Source organism: Centroberyx affinis, unplaced genomic scaffold, assembly GCF_046629955.1.
Source record: "Centroberyx affinis isolate AG114_WGS23_722 - 3 ecotype Tasmania unplaced genomic scaffold, CSIRO-AGI_Caff_v1 ptg000399l_1, whole genome shotgun sequence".
NCBI classification, from domain to species: Eukaryota; Metazoa; Chordata; class Actinopteri; order Beryciformes; family Berycidae; genus Centroberyx; species Centroberyx affinis.
The window spans coordinates 388495-404575 of record NW_027279067.1 but is presented as its reverse complement, the minus strand read 5'-3'; the positions used below and the strand labels follow the sequence as shown (position 1 = coordinate 404575).

At 42.1% G+C, this 16081-nt stretch overlaps 1 protein-coding gene across 1 annotated transcript in view; it reads right to left on the bottom strand.

Moving 5' to 3' along the window:
• Nucleotides 1–2080: 2080 nt before the first annotated feature.
• The window catches only part of maml2 (mastermind like transcriptional coactivator 2), a 35591-nt gene continuing 21590 nt past the window's right edge, over nt 2081–16081 (bottom strand). The window contains exons 2-5 of the mRNA XM_071516355.1: nt 10700–11959; nt 4426–4590; nt 3609–3717; nt 2081–3500 (exon numbers count right to left, since the gene is read on the bottom strand). Of these exons, the coding sequence (XP_071372456.1) occupies nt 2656–3500; nt 3609–3717; nt 4426–4590; nt 10700–11959 (2379 nt within the window). The 3' untranslated portion in view covers nt 2081–2655. The remainder of the gene's footprint in view (nt 3501–3608; nt 3718–4425; nt 4591–10699; nt 11960–16081) is intronic.

The window sequence follows — 16081 nt, the reverse complement described above, 5'->3', positions numbered from 1 at the left end:
AAATTCACTGTCGGGCAAGTAACCAGGTACATTTACAAGATTGTTGCAAGCCAATACAATCCATTAGTTTACACCATTCCCTTAACTACCCAAGCAAAGGCTACAGCATTTGTAGGGCGACCTTCCTCTTGACCTTCTGACAGCCTGGCAGGCCTGGGGAAGGGAACTATCTGATCTTCCAGTTATCGCTTTACATTACCAGGGGCAAGAGCCTGGCTGATTGTCCAAACCCAGATGCTGGAGACATGGTCCTTTCTTTCTTCACAGTCTTGTAGCAGATACTCATCTAGCAGAGGCTGTTAACTCTGACTCCCTGGAACCCAACTGCAAGAGGGCCGAGAGATACTTAGCGCAGGTTAGTCAAGAAGAGAGTTTCCCTGAGAGGTTGAAGGCCCTCACAGCTGGCAACGCCGCCCTTCCCAGCAGCCAGCTCACTTCCCTGGTACCAGCTCTTGACCTTTCTGCTGGCTTCTTTAGAGTGGGAGGTTTTCTGCGCAGGCTTGAAAGTTCCTGTTCCCTCGATGGTACGTCCTGTTGTGCTGGATCACTGTCACACTGTCTCTCTCCTCCTTGTAAAGGACATGGACAGCCGTATCCTTCATCCAGGAACAGATTGTGTCTTCACTGAGCTGTGACATCAGTACTGGATACTGAAGGGAAGTCAGGCAGTGAAGCGCCATCAGAGTTGTGCAGTCAAAAATGGAGAGCATCTGTATCTCCTTCCTTCTCCACAGTGGTGAACTGCTTCGGTCCCTTTTCTGTGAATATAGGCTGGCATCAAGAAAATCGTTGGTGTATCATATGCAAATGTATAATAACCTGATGCACCCTGGACCTATTAAACAAATTGGATGTAGTTGCCTTTCTCTTGTCTCTACAAATGTTTATCATGAAGCGCAGAGAGAACTCAAAGGGCCAATCAGAGTTCAGGTTCAATCCTCCTAATGTTCCACACTACAGAAGCAACATATTTGTTAATAATTATTTAAGCCCAGCTGTCTGCTGATGTTAATTGTGACTGGCATGCATAGTTCTTATTAAATGCATTAATTATGTCCATAACACTAATAGTCTGCATATCATTGCTTCATATAAAGTGCTGCATTGGGATTCAACTGTTATATTAGATACACACTGGAGTGTTTGTGTTCCCCCAGTGAAGAACTTTAATAATCATACACCTGTATACAACAACACCTCTCTGTTGTTCATTATTTACATGAGCCCTACAGTGAACATTCACATATAACCTGAACCAGCTCTCAGCATAATCAAGTTAAAAACCATGCCTCCCTGACACAAGGGGGAGTGCATGCACAGTGCACTTGAACAAAGACAAAAGACAAAGACAAAATGCCCTTGTAACATCAAATCTCAAACACATTGGACAGGAATGAATAGTTGATCCATATTGCACTTACAACTCAGGGTCTAGTGATTTATGTTCAACTTGAACCAATTCAAACCAAGAAATATGTTCTTTGGGTCAAATAATTATTCACAAACAATTCTGATGTCTTCTGATGCTTTGTCAGTGCCAGTATCAGGTACATCAGATTATAATATCTTAAAATAAACGTTCCTGTATGAGGGTTCAAACATGAACGATTGTCTACATTTACAAAACAACAATCCAGAGGTATTGAATAATAGGTGCCTGCTGGCGCCCAAAGTACTAACTCCAAACCTTTTTCTAAAATGGTCAGATATAAATGAAATACAGTTAAATGTTTTGTGGTTCTGTTTTCAACTAAAAACCATGTCGCCATGTCCTTCATTACAGGCCTGGTTTCAATTTTGGGCAATCATGCTCACCATAACAACATGAGGGTCTAACCAGTAGGATGTACCATCTATTTCTCAGGATTTGAAAGATTATATGATGCTATTAAAATGATTGTGTTTGAATAGTATAGGCCACAAAGAAAAGGCTCTTTTATAAATTATTGCTGTCTTTGTTTTAAATTGCAAACCAATGTAGCTATTATTGTTAAGCTAGGAAAACAAACAAAGACAATACTTTCTTCAAATCGATTTTATTAATTACATGAATTATAATGTCTCAATACTATCCCAATAATTATTAAATATTACATGAAAAAATTAAATGGTTACACTATTTAAATTGCATCAAAAACCACCACAGATGAAAAGCTTGAAGAATAAGTAGGAAAACATTTGTTGTGGCAAGATATAGTTTATATGGTAGATAAACAAAAATCTGAAGGTAAATACCTTATCATGCTAAATAGTGGATGCAAATTTAGCAACTTAACTTGAAATACCAAGATGAATTTTTTGAAACAATACAGCAATGTTTTCTTTTCACAGTGTGAATTTGGTATTGTATCCTATACAACAGCACTACAACATGAGCATGACAAACAGACCACAAAAATTGTCACTGCAAAGAAAAGCAGTTTCTTGGTCAATATACCTGGAACAAAATAAACTTGAGTACTAAGGACAGAACACAAAGTCTTTTCACAGAAAATACACAAAACAATACAGTATACTTGGATAACAAATAATATGAGTTTATAAAATTCCATTTTAACATAATTTACAAATGTAACCCCTTACACCAAATATCCGTATCCTCTATAATTTGAGCTGTGGGTCAGTTTTTCACTGTTAGCAATCTGTGACCCCGATTCAAGAGTGTCCGCCCAGAATCTCATCCAAATTTATATCTTTCATCCAGTCATCATTCCCAGAGCCAGACTTGAGCAGAGAGTCTATGAAGTCAGAGTCTGTGTTGATCCCTGGAACTGTGTTGTCTCCCTCTGGGAGGAAGTCAAAGGTCAAGCGGTTGGCCCGGTTACTCTGGTAGCTGTTAGAACTGGGGCTGGGTGCTGCAAAGTTGCCTGCAGGTACCCTCTGTTCAGGGGAGGCTTGGTTCAAGTTGCCCACTGTTGATGGAGAGGCCATCATTGGCTGGCTGGGTCTGGGGACTGCGCCCCTTATTGCAGGGTTCAGAGGGAGCATCCCAATGTCCGGTGCTACCTGGTTGGGAGGGCCGATGTGCCTGTGTTGGTAGGGATGGTTTGGCATGTCCAGCTGTGCACTCTGAGACTGTAGCGGGTTGGGTAGCCTCCTGATACCGAGCCCAGTTGCCACTTGCTTGTTGCCTGATGCCCACCCCATGTTGACGTTTGTCATCAAGACTCCGAGACCCTGTCCCGGTACTCCTGTGGACTGCAGGTCAACTGTCGCTCTCGGATGCTGCATATTTCCTACATTGTTCATCCCAAAAGAATTTCCTTGTGTGTTTGGCCCCGGGAACCTAGATTTATTTTGATTTAGTCCAATTCTGTTCTGATTGTTGTGTTGCTGGAACTGGCCAATACAGGAAGTTGGATGACAATCAGTCCCAATACCAAATCTCCTGTCCGTCGATGAAGGGCTAATTTTTGTACTGGAACCATTGGAGAGGTGACAAGACATGGACTGTAGGTCATTCTCAGGACCATTACTCAGAGACGGGGAAGAATTTATACCTGGACAGAAAACAAAATAGCTGATTACAGTAAGGGCCACCTGTGCCATGATAGTACAACATGTCAGTATTAAGAGTATTTCTATCCCATCAGAAATGTACGGTATACCTGTGAAAATGTTTCCTTGCTGAACTCCCACCATACTTCTTGATTGCTTATAATCAGGTGGCGGTCTTGTGAGATGACGACTGAACTGATCTTGCGCGTTGTCTTTGTCCTGAAATGAAAAGACAAAGTAGAGGATCAGGATATTGATTATGTGATTTATCAGTTCAAAAGTTAAAAGCAATATTCCACTTAGTTTTTACATGGGGGTTATTTGGCACTTGACCGCCATGAAAACCAGAATATAAACTACTCACCAAGATCAGATGTAGCGTTGTAGCCTTTGAATGAGGCCACGAAAATAGCCTGAAAACTTACATTTAACATGTTTGTGAACAGATTCAACAAAGCAGTCAATGGTCTGTTGTCATTTTGCATTTCTATTCTTGGTTTACACTAAAATTAGTCTTTAAAAATAAAAGTAGATCCAGTCTCCTAAACAGGAACTATCTCTCTGCTATGTTCTCTTCTATAAAAAAAAAATGCTATTTGGCAAAATTATGTTCTAAAAGACCGGACCAACAGTCAATTTAAAATCACAGCAGCAGGATCTGTTGATGAATCTGTTCACAAATGTGTTAAATGTCAGTTTTCAGGCTATTTTCGTGGCTCATTCAAATGAATGGGAAATAAAAATCTGAACGCTACAACCTCGTTCAGCTGCATCTGGTCTTGGTGATTACTTTATATTCTGGTTTTCATGGCGGTCAAGTGCCAGATAACCCCCGTGTTAAAACTAAGTGGAATATTGCTTTAAACCTGTGATGGTATGAGGCATTTGTTATTAGGTAAAAGCTATACAATGTAACATGTTGCTTACTGCATCGTTGATGGTGTGCTGGTGTTGGGCAAGCTGTCTCTGCATGGCCTGGGTTTTGGCTGTGCCTTTCTGCTGGTTGTTGGGTGCTGGGGCCCGTGGCTGTGACTGGGCGGACATGCCTCCAATGCTGCCATTAGTGGGCAGCCGTGGACCAGGAGGAATACCCTGAGAAGACACACAAGGTGGTTTTACATTAGTATCAGTGGCACTACTTTTTAAATTCTTATCATTGTTTTTGCCTGATCTCTGTTGAATGCCTTGAGATCTGCAAACTGTAAGTGGTTAAGTGCTGTGAAAGCTACTTTAATTACAATAGGAATACATGAGCACAGCAAAACAAAACAATGCAATAATCTGAATGTACCACTAGAGGGCAAAGCTCTACTAGAAATGGTGCGTCTGTTAAAGATGCTATTCAACCTCCAGAATGTGGTCAAGGCTACTCCCTCTGCAGATGAAAAAGGGAGACTTGGAAAGAGGCTTTTTTTTGGGAGGGGGGAGCGAGCGAGAGCCCTCCTCAAGGCCTGCTTTTCCCCTGATAATTGTGTCTAAAGAGAGTGGAAAGAATCCCTGAGACAGCAGGAAATGTGTGCCGATGGGGAGTTGAGCGCCAGCACCATGACTACCTCCATTTAATAAGCTCTCCTTTACTGATCACTGTGTTATGTTTGGCAGGGAGGCTTTTCATCCACTAGAAACCCATTTGGCTACTGGCTACGTCACACTGATCAAAATGTTATTGCAGCCACTCAAATGAGATTGAGATGTCCAAACCAGATTTTTGTTTGAAATGAATATCTTATAATCTCCTTAATTTATGTATTTACAGATAGGTTTTCGCCAGTAAGGCTGGTTTGAGATGTTATATTGGCATAGTAATGTACATATTTCAGCTTTGTTCCAAGTCAAACCTGTCTTTCTTGTGGACAAAAGGACACTCTTACTATGGCCAAGCCTCTCGAAGTATAAGCATTTGTCATCAGGGGGGTTAAAATGCACCAAATCCGAGTCAACATACAGTGTGTATACAATGTCAATCATTGTGTTGATTCAAAAAGCTTCCCAGAGCAAAATGGATTAGAAATCCAACAGCATATTTAGCAAAAAGCTATTACTTAGAGGGCAGATGCTTTGCAGAGGATGACTCTCTAAAGGGTGGTGACTTTTGGGTCCCCCAGAGAAAACAGAGAAAAAACATGGAAGTATTATACAAAAACAGAAAGAGGGAGCAAGAGGGGTGTGTGTGTGTGTGTGTGTGTGTGTGTGTGTGTGTGTGTGTGTGTGTGTGTGTGTGTGTGTGTGTGGGTGGGGGGTGTTAACATCATGAAAAGAAATCCACAAGGATTCCACAGGGCATCGATAAGACTTCACAGCCGAAACTCCTGTCCACTTTTCAAGGTCCTGGGTGAGTGCCTGTAATATTTAGAGTTTCTCTACAATGCTAGCAGGTTATACGATATAATAAGAGTTTTATTGACTATCATGGAATGACCTAGTAACTGATTGATAGTGACTGACTGATAGTGTCAAATAGTGTCAAATGAGATTAATCAGACAGGATTGCAGAATGAGGGAAGTTGAATCTCATCAGAAGTCATAAGCTGTTTCACATGAGCCAATATTCACCTTCCCTGCCTGAGTTCAATCCACACTGCAAACCAAGCGTGGCAGTGTGGTTACACAGGCACCAAAACATCAAAACAGTGGTTGCTCCAGTTACGATAGAAAGCAGAGTCACTGACTTTGATTCACTGTATCCAGTTATCAGGACTGTGAGAAATTATGACCATCACAGACATTTTCCCAACAAAGGTACAGTGGAAAGGGCTTGTTCCATCTTTGTTGTAAGAAAAACCCGATGGGGAGTGTTTTGTTAGCATGTACAACTGAGTAATCCTCTCTGTCATCCTGACGTGTCATAAAGCTGTTTTCCATGTTTTTTTTCCCTCTCATTCTTCACAAGCTTGTTGTAAATGAATACCACATGTGGCTTGGGCCTCAGAGAAGGAGCGGAGTGATTTAGTCTCCCATCCTGCGGCAGTGCAGGCAGCTGACAGTGATCCAGGCCCAGCCTTGCCGGCTCTCACACTGCACTTCCTCCAGTCTGGACTCAGGACGCTGTCCCTGGGGAGGGCCTCGGCATCTGGACTTGGCCTCAGCTCCCTTTCCCAGGAAACAAGTACTCCCTTCACAGCACTGCCGGAGTGACCCGCTAGGCTCAACCCCCATGGCCTGCTCATATCCTCACAAAGAGATGTGGTGCCACAAGATCATCAGCCCTAGTTGAGGAATACTGCAAGTGCTTTTTGTGTCTAATTACTGCAAATAAACCTTTATCTTATGTTTAATTTAGAAAACCAGCCTATCTTAGCATACAGCTATAAAGGGATTTACAAAAAGGTTTTTTACCCCTCTAAAAACTCCTCAGAGTAATGACTTTACTTGATCATCATCAGTAGAAGTCTAATCTTCTTGATCACTGAATTAACAGAACAAAACAGTAAGAATGGTATACTTTTTCCTTTTTCCCAGTTTGAATACAGAACAGAACTGTGACTAGCAATACTAGCTTTTCTCCTTGAAATAGCATTGCCCACCGACCACAGCAACTCTACCTGATTTCATAATGCAGAAGTGTCTTCCACCCTCTGCTTTCTGAGAACGTATTCATAGTGTTTTAAGTGTGTGAGGTATTTTTGTGTAACCTCAGTGCTAAAGAGAGCGGTGGATTTGAAATTTGACATAGTTGAACGAGCAACCGATTATTAAACTGTAAGAAGCTTCAAACAAGAACCACAGCTCACATCTTTGCCTGTTTAAAAACGTCTTTAGCTTCACCCAGTGGGAGGAAGTTCACTGCTAGTCGCTAGTGTTACACAGGGGATCAGGGCACTGTTTCGGGACCTTTATTTTCTATGGCATTACTAATTCAATTCACTGTGGGAAGAGACTCCACTCCTTTTCTCTTCTCTGTGAGCAGTCCTCTCCACATTAGCTAGACATTTAACCCTGTCCCTGCTGACTCCAGAAGGCAAGCACTCAAACGCTAGCCTTTTTCTTCAAAACACTTACTCTAAAAGACACAGGGTGGCTACTGTTTCTTCTCCAAAATCCCTAAACTATCATATCCCTCGCTTCATGGGTGCATATTTTATTTGTCCAAACATACTGCACATTAAAAACATGATGTTGGAAAGGCTGTCTCACCCCAAGCATAATCCCCCCATAAAAGGTATCATGTGATGAAATGTATAGCACACACTAAAAACATAAGAGCTAAAAGGGGGTTCTTACATGCTTTTGCTTCGCACATACATTTTTCAACAGGAGAATTATTTGTGCCTAGAAACGCTCAGAGAGGGTTCTTGAGGATAAAAACTTTTGCAATTGACCTTTTCCCTTTAGTTTCTTCCCAAAGATTCACTGTTTTATTTTAGTGCGTGAGGAAGATTTATATACGTGAAGTGTAGACTTGAAGAATAACTAATCATTAAAAAGCTTTATATGAAAATGTGATATTTGAATTTAACCCACTATGAGCTGGAGCACACCCTAGGATCTGTGTCAGTGTTTAGGAGTTTTAGCCATTCTAAAGTATAGGGCATGCATAGGGCTCCCTCCCTTATAGATCACAACACAGTTTTGCAGTAGCTGTTTTTAAATGTCAACAATTTAATCAATTTCAGATTTTAGGTTTATTTTTGTATGTTGAAAGGAAGTGGGTGAAAGTGGCTCTGAAGTTGGATTACACACAATTTCCCAACTACTTTCATCAGACCATATGTTGCAAAATGTGGTCCAAAAGAAGCTAGGAGTATTACAGCCACAACTCATCTTAGCTCTCAAATATAAAATCTTGTGTTTCAATCGGTGACCATGTGTCCTGCACCTCTTTAGTTACATGTGGCATACCTCAAGGCTCAATTCTAGGTCCAAATTTATTTTCACTATACATGATACCACTTGTACTCTCCTGTATGGCATTACCCTCCATTGCTATGCAATGATACTTAGCTGGATGTCTCAGAACGTTCTGCAATGAAAGTCTGATAAACCTTAAGTTATCGTTAACAGGCCCTGAATGCATTTCAAGACATATTCAGTGATCTGTTGGTCCTTTAACGGACAATATCAAGGCTGTAGTATCTAAAATTTTAGGCATCATCTTTGATCCAAGTTTAAAGCTTGAGCAATATTCCAAAACACTAGCTCAGTCATGTTTTCTGCAACTGCCAAAATTACATCGGCCCTGTCTCTCGGTGACACAGAGAGAGTTGTACATGCTTTTATTTCTTCTTGTCTTGATTACTGTTGTTACTCCTACATAACAGCACTGTTATGCCTACGTTTACCTGCCTTAACCAACAGGCTGTGGCACTGCTCCAGACTGTGCAAAATGTCACAGCAAGGCTTTTGACCAGAACTAAGTGAATGAACCACATTCTTCAGTTTTTGAATTGATTTCAAGATTCTATTGATAACTTTTATGGCTTGTCAAGGCCTTGTCCCTTGCTCAATCTCAAATCTTTTAATCCCTTTTGAGCCTGAGCACAGCCCTAGATCCTTGGCAGTTCCTAAGTCTGGGCTAAAGACAAAAGGTGACTGGGCTTTCACTGTCAGGGCCCCTTGGCTTTGGAATACCCTGCCTTTAAATAATTTATCAAAACCCATTTGTATAAAAAGGCTTTTTCATAATTTGACATGCATGTTTTAACCTAAATTTTTTTGCCATTTTTCTGTTTTATTGCCTGTAACTTCTGTTTTGAAAAGTGCTTTGTAAATACAGTTTAGAACAACAGTAATAATGGTAATAATAATTCTAAAAAATGCCAAGGGTGTGACACATTCTGAAACCTCACGATAAGATGACCTTTTGGGGAATGGAAAATGTTAAGATGAATGTTGAGATTATACTGATTTCAAAGAATTTTTATTTATTTATTTATTTATTTTTTTACAAGATTCTGCTCTATTTTTCTACCTCCTATGTTTCTGGAAAGCCTTTGATTAGGAAACAATTTTAAAGGGAATTTTAAAGGGTTTAAACCCATAAATGTGCAAAGCCACACTTTCTATTTAGAGCGTAGATGGCCAGCTGGTGTAGTGGTGAAACTGGTTCGGTTTTACCCATGCGTGGTGAGTATTTGTCATCCTACCTTGTTTACTTCCATGTCTATGTAACTCCCTCCCTCCCTCCCTCCCTCAGTCATCCAGGCACTTCCCTTGATCTGTAGAGGTTACGAGAGCTCTCTTGTGTGGCTCGCATTATCATTTCACACAAAGACAGCTAGAGATACTGTTAGTGCAAAAATGAAAGGGGGGACGGTCTAAATCTCCCCAATCATAACAAATCAGTGATTCAACCTCCGGCACCAGGCTAAGCAGATTACTGTCATTTTCCACCACTTGTCCCTTGTAGCTAACAACCTCCAATTAGCAAATCCCGCTGTGCATATCTGTGCCCTGACGGGGAGCCACCATGACAAGCAGAGAAATTAGAAGTCCTGCATGTTAATCTACCATGCTCTGGCAGTCTGTGTCATCGTCAAAACACTTTGAGGGGAAATACATATTCAAGGGAGCTGCAACAGTGAGGGCACAGACAGCAGCTAGAACAATGACAGTAAACTCCCAAAACAAACAGCATTGCATTGTTCCTTGCAGTTTCCGACAGCAGGTTGACTGCCGTGAGCAAAGTGAGGAAACCGATTGATGAGCGGGAGACTAAAGCACGAGTTTCACTGTGCTGCGTATTAAATTACTACATCATCAGCAGAAAAAAAGGAGAGCCTATGCTATATTATTTCAGATAGCCAAAAGGCTCCAATCAAATATTGTAACAAAATACACTATCCAGACATTCAGCATGTCCTGGAAATTAATGGAATAATACAAGGAGCAAAATATTTGGGTAATTTTGTAAGGCAACAGAACATTATGTACACTCAGCCTCAAACGCTATAGGCTACACACTGTAACTAGTGAAAATTGTACATTTCATGTAAGACTGAGACACTATGGATTATGGTTATTGCTGCAATGGTTAGAAGACATAGAATCCGCACACTATTCCTCACATGGGACCTTTATTCAACAAAAGATTAAAAGGACAACGTTTCAGCCCCAATCGTGCCTTCATCAGGTCTTCGTCCATTGCTGCTAAGTCCCACTACCCAAACACATACCTAGCAATGCCATTAAGTTGACTATTTTGCAATACAATCACACAGGATAGTAGTAACATATGTGCAGGAATTTTGGACTGAGCCCTTACCTGTCGTTGTTGTGACAGTTTGAAGGGAAGCCCTGCTCCATGCTGAGGAATAGTCTTGGGCTGCAGACAAAGCGCTCCTGACGCAGGGATCTGTTGGTTCTGGAAGTGGTGAGCCGAATGCGGCTGATTCTGGCCTGCTGAAGATGACTGCTGCTGCTGCTGCTGCTGCTGCTGCTGCTGCTGCTGGGTTGAAGTCTTGTTCAGCGAGCTTGCCATGATAGGCATTGGCTGATTGACAGACTGGGGTGCTTTGGGGCTGAAGTGCAACGTGGGCTTGGTGCTGAGGACCTTCATGTCCAGATGATTGGAGCCATTGTGCCCGTTCGACTTGAAGAGGCAGTTGTTGATGCCTTTGCTCTGGGAGCCCATCCTCTGCTGGCTCAGCGGGGCCGGGCCAGAGACCTTGTCCTGGGGGAAGGAGCTGGTGGAGGAGTGGGTGCTCATGGCAGGAGACCAGCTGGTCAGTCCCCCAGATGAGGTCTGGTGGTGGTGATGGAGCAGAGAGCCTGGCTGCTGCTGGTTAGCCGCCATCTGCTTCAGCTGCTCTGCGTGGGATACTTCTGGCCAGCAGGGCATGGCTCTGGGGTGTCCCGACTGAGTGTTAGCTTTCTGTGCTGCGGTGGTAGGGGTGGTGGCCAGAGAGGTGCTAGTCAAGGTAAAAGAGGGTCCCGCTGAGGCTGGTCGGAGCTGCGGTGAGCCGCCGTGAGTCTGGCTGTAATCTGGGGAATACTCTGTCTTTATCGGCTTGTCCATCGGGGAACATAGGCTGGCGGCTGCCCCCGCTGAACTGGGTCGGCCTAGATCCAAACCAAACGTGTCGTCCTGCTTCAGCATCTTCTCAAACTCCAGGTCGTTCAGCGAGGGCACTGACTTTGTCAGTTCATCAAACAGATCCTGAAGGTCTGGGTCAATCTGACCACCACCTTCATCTTTGAAGTCAAAAATCATCTCTGCGTTTGACTGGCCACAAGACTGGACCTCAACTGGCTCTTTCTTCATCTCTTTCAGGGTCATGTTGAATATGTCTGAGCCCACTCCATGGGGCATCATGTAATTCTTCCTCTGCATCCCTATGGCTGAGGCCCCTTGCAGAGACTGAGACTGGGTCAGGTTGTGATTACAGGGCCCATGTCCCAGACCACTGGTGTCCACACGGACCCGCTTGAAGTCTGATCCAGAGAGGCCACAGGAGAGGCCATTCTGCTTCGGGGCGTGTCCCGGTGCATGTCCCTCAATCTTCCTCCGCAAAGATCCTTGAAGCTGTGAAAACACAATAACCTGGTTGAGAAATGTATCAATGCTATACATACATTCAGCCATTTCAGTAAGTCCCTGACTGGGTAATCTCAGCTTAAACTCATTAATTCACTATTACAGTGTTTTCCAAAAAAGACTTTGTTAATGGTCATGGATTTTGAAATTCAATTCAAGAGTGGCCTAAAGAAAAATGTTTGATAACAAGACCCTCTATGTATAATCATTGCGCTTCATTCAAAAACCGTCTTTCAAGTTGTGAGCCAATTTAAATTATGATGATAGTTCTGAGTATCGCCGCATTAAATGGTACACCCAGCTCAAAGTATAAGCATGTAAATTAATCCAATTTCACAATTTGCTCCAAGGCCTGTAGGCCCTGTACACTTGACCAGCTAGTGAATTTTAGGAAGATTGCTTTAGACTTTGTTTTCATTTAGTAGAATAAAGTGTTGATTGATAAGGTTGAGGCCAAAAATACAGTTAAATGCATTGTCCTATAAATCATCCCATCACACAACATAGCAAGACCATGGCATGAGATGCATTCAGACAATAAAACACATGACAGTGACAGTATATCATACCAAGCTTTTAAATACAGACAGATCAATTTTATGAATCTATTTATACATTAGGCATGTGATGAGGGCAAAACACTGTAACAGCATTTGGAAAATGGGTTTGATAAAATGTAGTTTGAGCGCAGTGGATGGGCTGAGAAGATAGTTAGGAATCTGATACAGTCGACAGACCACAGAGAAAAGAATGGGGTCTTTGTCTGTTTCCTTCATTTGCATAAATTATATTTTCCTCCATTGTGCCTCGTTAGATAGCAGAGTTTCTCCTTTGTGGTTGAGATTCTGCTTAACATGCTGGTGCAGATATCTGACTTCCTTTTGTCCTATCCCCATGTCTTCATTTAGGGTAATAAGCACATAGCCGTGACTCACAACTCCAACCACTGTGTGAGTAACACTCCATAAAACTGAAGCATAAAAACCTCAACAGAATACTCATGTTACCGTAGCAAAAATGATGATGATGATGATGATTTATGTTTTCAGGTATGGACATCACGGTCACATCAACGAAATAATGGATTTTCTCCCTTAACATGAGCACAAGAGTCATTAGCGACAATTCACTGAGGCAGAAATTGTCTATCCAGTGCCAGTCTCAGGTGCACAGTTCAGTGGCACTGTATACACATAAAAGTGACTGATTATCTGGTCATCATTTAATGTGGTGCCAGCAAAGAAATAAAATGGCTCCAATTGTACACCAACCTGAGCATAGGAGAGGAGTATCAGTGTGTTGCAGATTTCACTGTGGGAACAAATTGGAGTCATTTCCACCTGCTGGCACACATCACATTAAGATGATTCATAGCCTGAGGGTTTGGAGTGATTTCTGTAGTTCACTACATTTCTACTCCGTTCATGCCTGCATTGCCTTCTGCTAATGCTCTTAACAGTTGTTTTGAAATACATCCTCACATTTTAATCAAACCACAAATATCCCTGTGACTCACCAAGCCTCTTTTGTTAGGGCTGTTGAGTGCGTGTGTGTGTGTTTCAGCATATTGTATCGATGCAGATAGATGAAGATAATGTTGATGATGATGACGATTATGATGATGGTGGTGGTGGCGTTAGAGTTAGAGGGATATGAGAAATTATATCAGATTAGTTATATTTGAGTATAATTCTGCCCTGACAGTACTGAGTTTTACAAATAATATTCATAGAAAATAAATAAGTAAATTATAAGGAGATCAATTGGCATTCTGTATATTACAATGTAACTATAAAATACAAGGCCAGAAAAAGAAATAGCTACAACAATAACTTCAATGAAATAAAATGTGCTTTGCCACAAAAGTAAACCTTGGTAGAAAAGTGTTTCTCAGAGGCTAGAGAGAACAAGCGCAGGGAAAATAAAGAAATCTTGTCAGATGATGTAATGACGAGTTAATACAAAGAAACATTGAGAGAGGCATATAATTTCAACTTGGACGTGTTCCATAAACTCATCTACAGCACGTCACGTCTCCTTCACCAACTCCCCCTCACCATCTTCACTGAGATCCAGACTATTAAATATATCTCCCCACATACTATCGGACATCTGTTTTTTCTCCAAATGCAGATGAAAACAAGGCTTTCTAGTGTGCGGAGTTCATACACACGTTCTCTCATTCCACTGGGCTCTTTTCTGGAGTGCCAGAAGACAGCCAGGACTACTCCTCATGGTTCAAGGCACTGTCTGAGAAAACACATCATGAATAATGGAAAGGACAGTGGATGTGTTGCAAAGAGCCACTGAGAGACTGGCTTGCCTCACTACTGCCTCCGTGCCATTTAAAAATGGACTGTAGACAACAATTTTCAAGTTCAAAATTCATAGCTGAAGCCCGTCAAATATTTCCGCGGTTGAGATTTTGTGTCATGCTGTCATCTTCATTCTACCTTCATTTGTCACCAACTAATATCAAAGCTAACTCAAAAACTACACTTTATCACATCACAAGTATCACCCTGTTCATTTCGTGCTCAGTACTCAGAAGCAGTGGCCTCTAAGCTGGCCTGAAATCCTCATGACAGATCTCCAAGTGATCTGAAAATAGATTTTTTGATTAACATTTAATGAGCTTAGAAGCTCTGGATCACTTTGAAAGTGACTCCTGCTGCATGAGAGGCTGAAACGTATGTATTATATACCGTTCATACACCGATCATCTTAGAGGTGAAATCCTTAGTGATAGCATTCATTTTTTTCCATGTCGGCAAAATGTACTTCACCTTATCATCCAAGTTTATATCCGTCTTAGAGTGAGCGGAACACAAATTTAAGGAGTTTCCACATAATCATGGCTAGATAAAAACTTCTGTGAATCTCTTTTTGCTTAAATCTCTCGTCTAAACCTCTCACAGCTAAGGCAAGTCACCAGTAAGCAGAAAACAATCCATGGTGTGCATTCAACAGCATTTAACAGGTTGTGTCTTGTTTGTGACAGCCATTCATGAGAACATTATACGCTCGACTTGTAGCCAGTTGAATTCGCCCTGCAACACGCAACAACAGCTCATCCTTTCCAGTGAAAATAATGAGGAAGAGAAGCCAGCGCTGCAAAGAGAGAGAGGTTCCCGGTGGAGACGAAGCTACTTACTGAAAATCACTTTTAAGAAATGAAGCAGTAATTTGAAAGGGATTTCATTTTTTTTTTTTTTTTTTTTTTTTTAAGTTGCCTGTTGATGCCCTTTGACCGCTGCTGTGAGGACCTGACCTTGGCCATGTCAGCAGAGGCAGAGATCTATTCCTGGGCGCTGGGAGGCTGGTAGCGCGTCTCTGTGCTGCCTGCTAGTGTGTCAAGCTGAGCAGTGTGGTGATGCTGAGCACTGTGGATGGGGCTCCGGGTGAGCCATCACAGGGACGCAACACCAGGCCTCCTGGTACCATCTGTCAGTCCAGTGGCACAGCCCTCAGAGCCACGCACGCTGGAAGGGTATAGGTTTGTGTTCCAAGGGTTTGTGTGTGTGTGTGTGTGTGTTTTCGTGAGCGCGAGTGTGGCTGAACAAAAGATCCAGCTCACCAGCCTTTAATCTATTCACCAGAGCCCTTAAACATGTTGTAATCTGCTCCTGCGAGAGTTAGAAACCTTCCTCTCGGCGTTTGACACGGAAAAAACAGTCCCAAAATAAAGGAATAAATACGACTATTGTGTTCCTAGGGAGACATAATATTTACGCGGTTCTGCAGGTTGCATACTGTTGCAAGAGGGGATTTTAGCTCGTTTTTTCGCCAGACACGAAACAAGAGCCCTCAGACCAGCGCCAATGATCAGCTGTCATAAAAAATGCAGCTATCAGCTCCCAGAATGCTGAGAGATTGAGAAGGACACAATTTAATTATAGGGTTTCCACTTGCCGTCGAAAGCTGCAAGCCATGGCATCATATTCAGCGAAATTAAATAAACATTCAGAACAACTTTACATGATGGTTTTAATTATTTAAAAGGGAAGGTAAGGAAGCTGAGGCTGAGATTGCTATAATATGGACATTCATGTGGCTTGTACTGTACATGATTCCAGTCAAATCAGGTCAGTGGGACTGGGATAGTCTGTT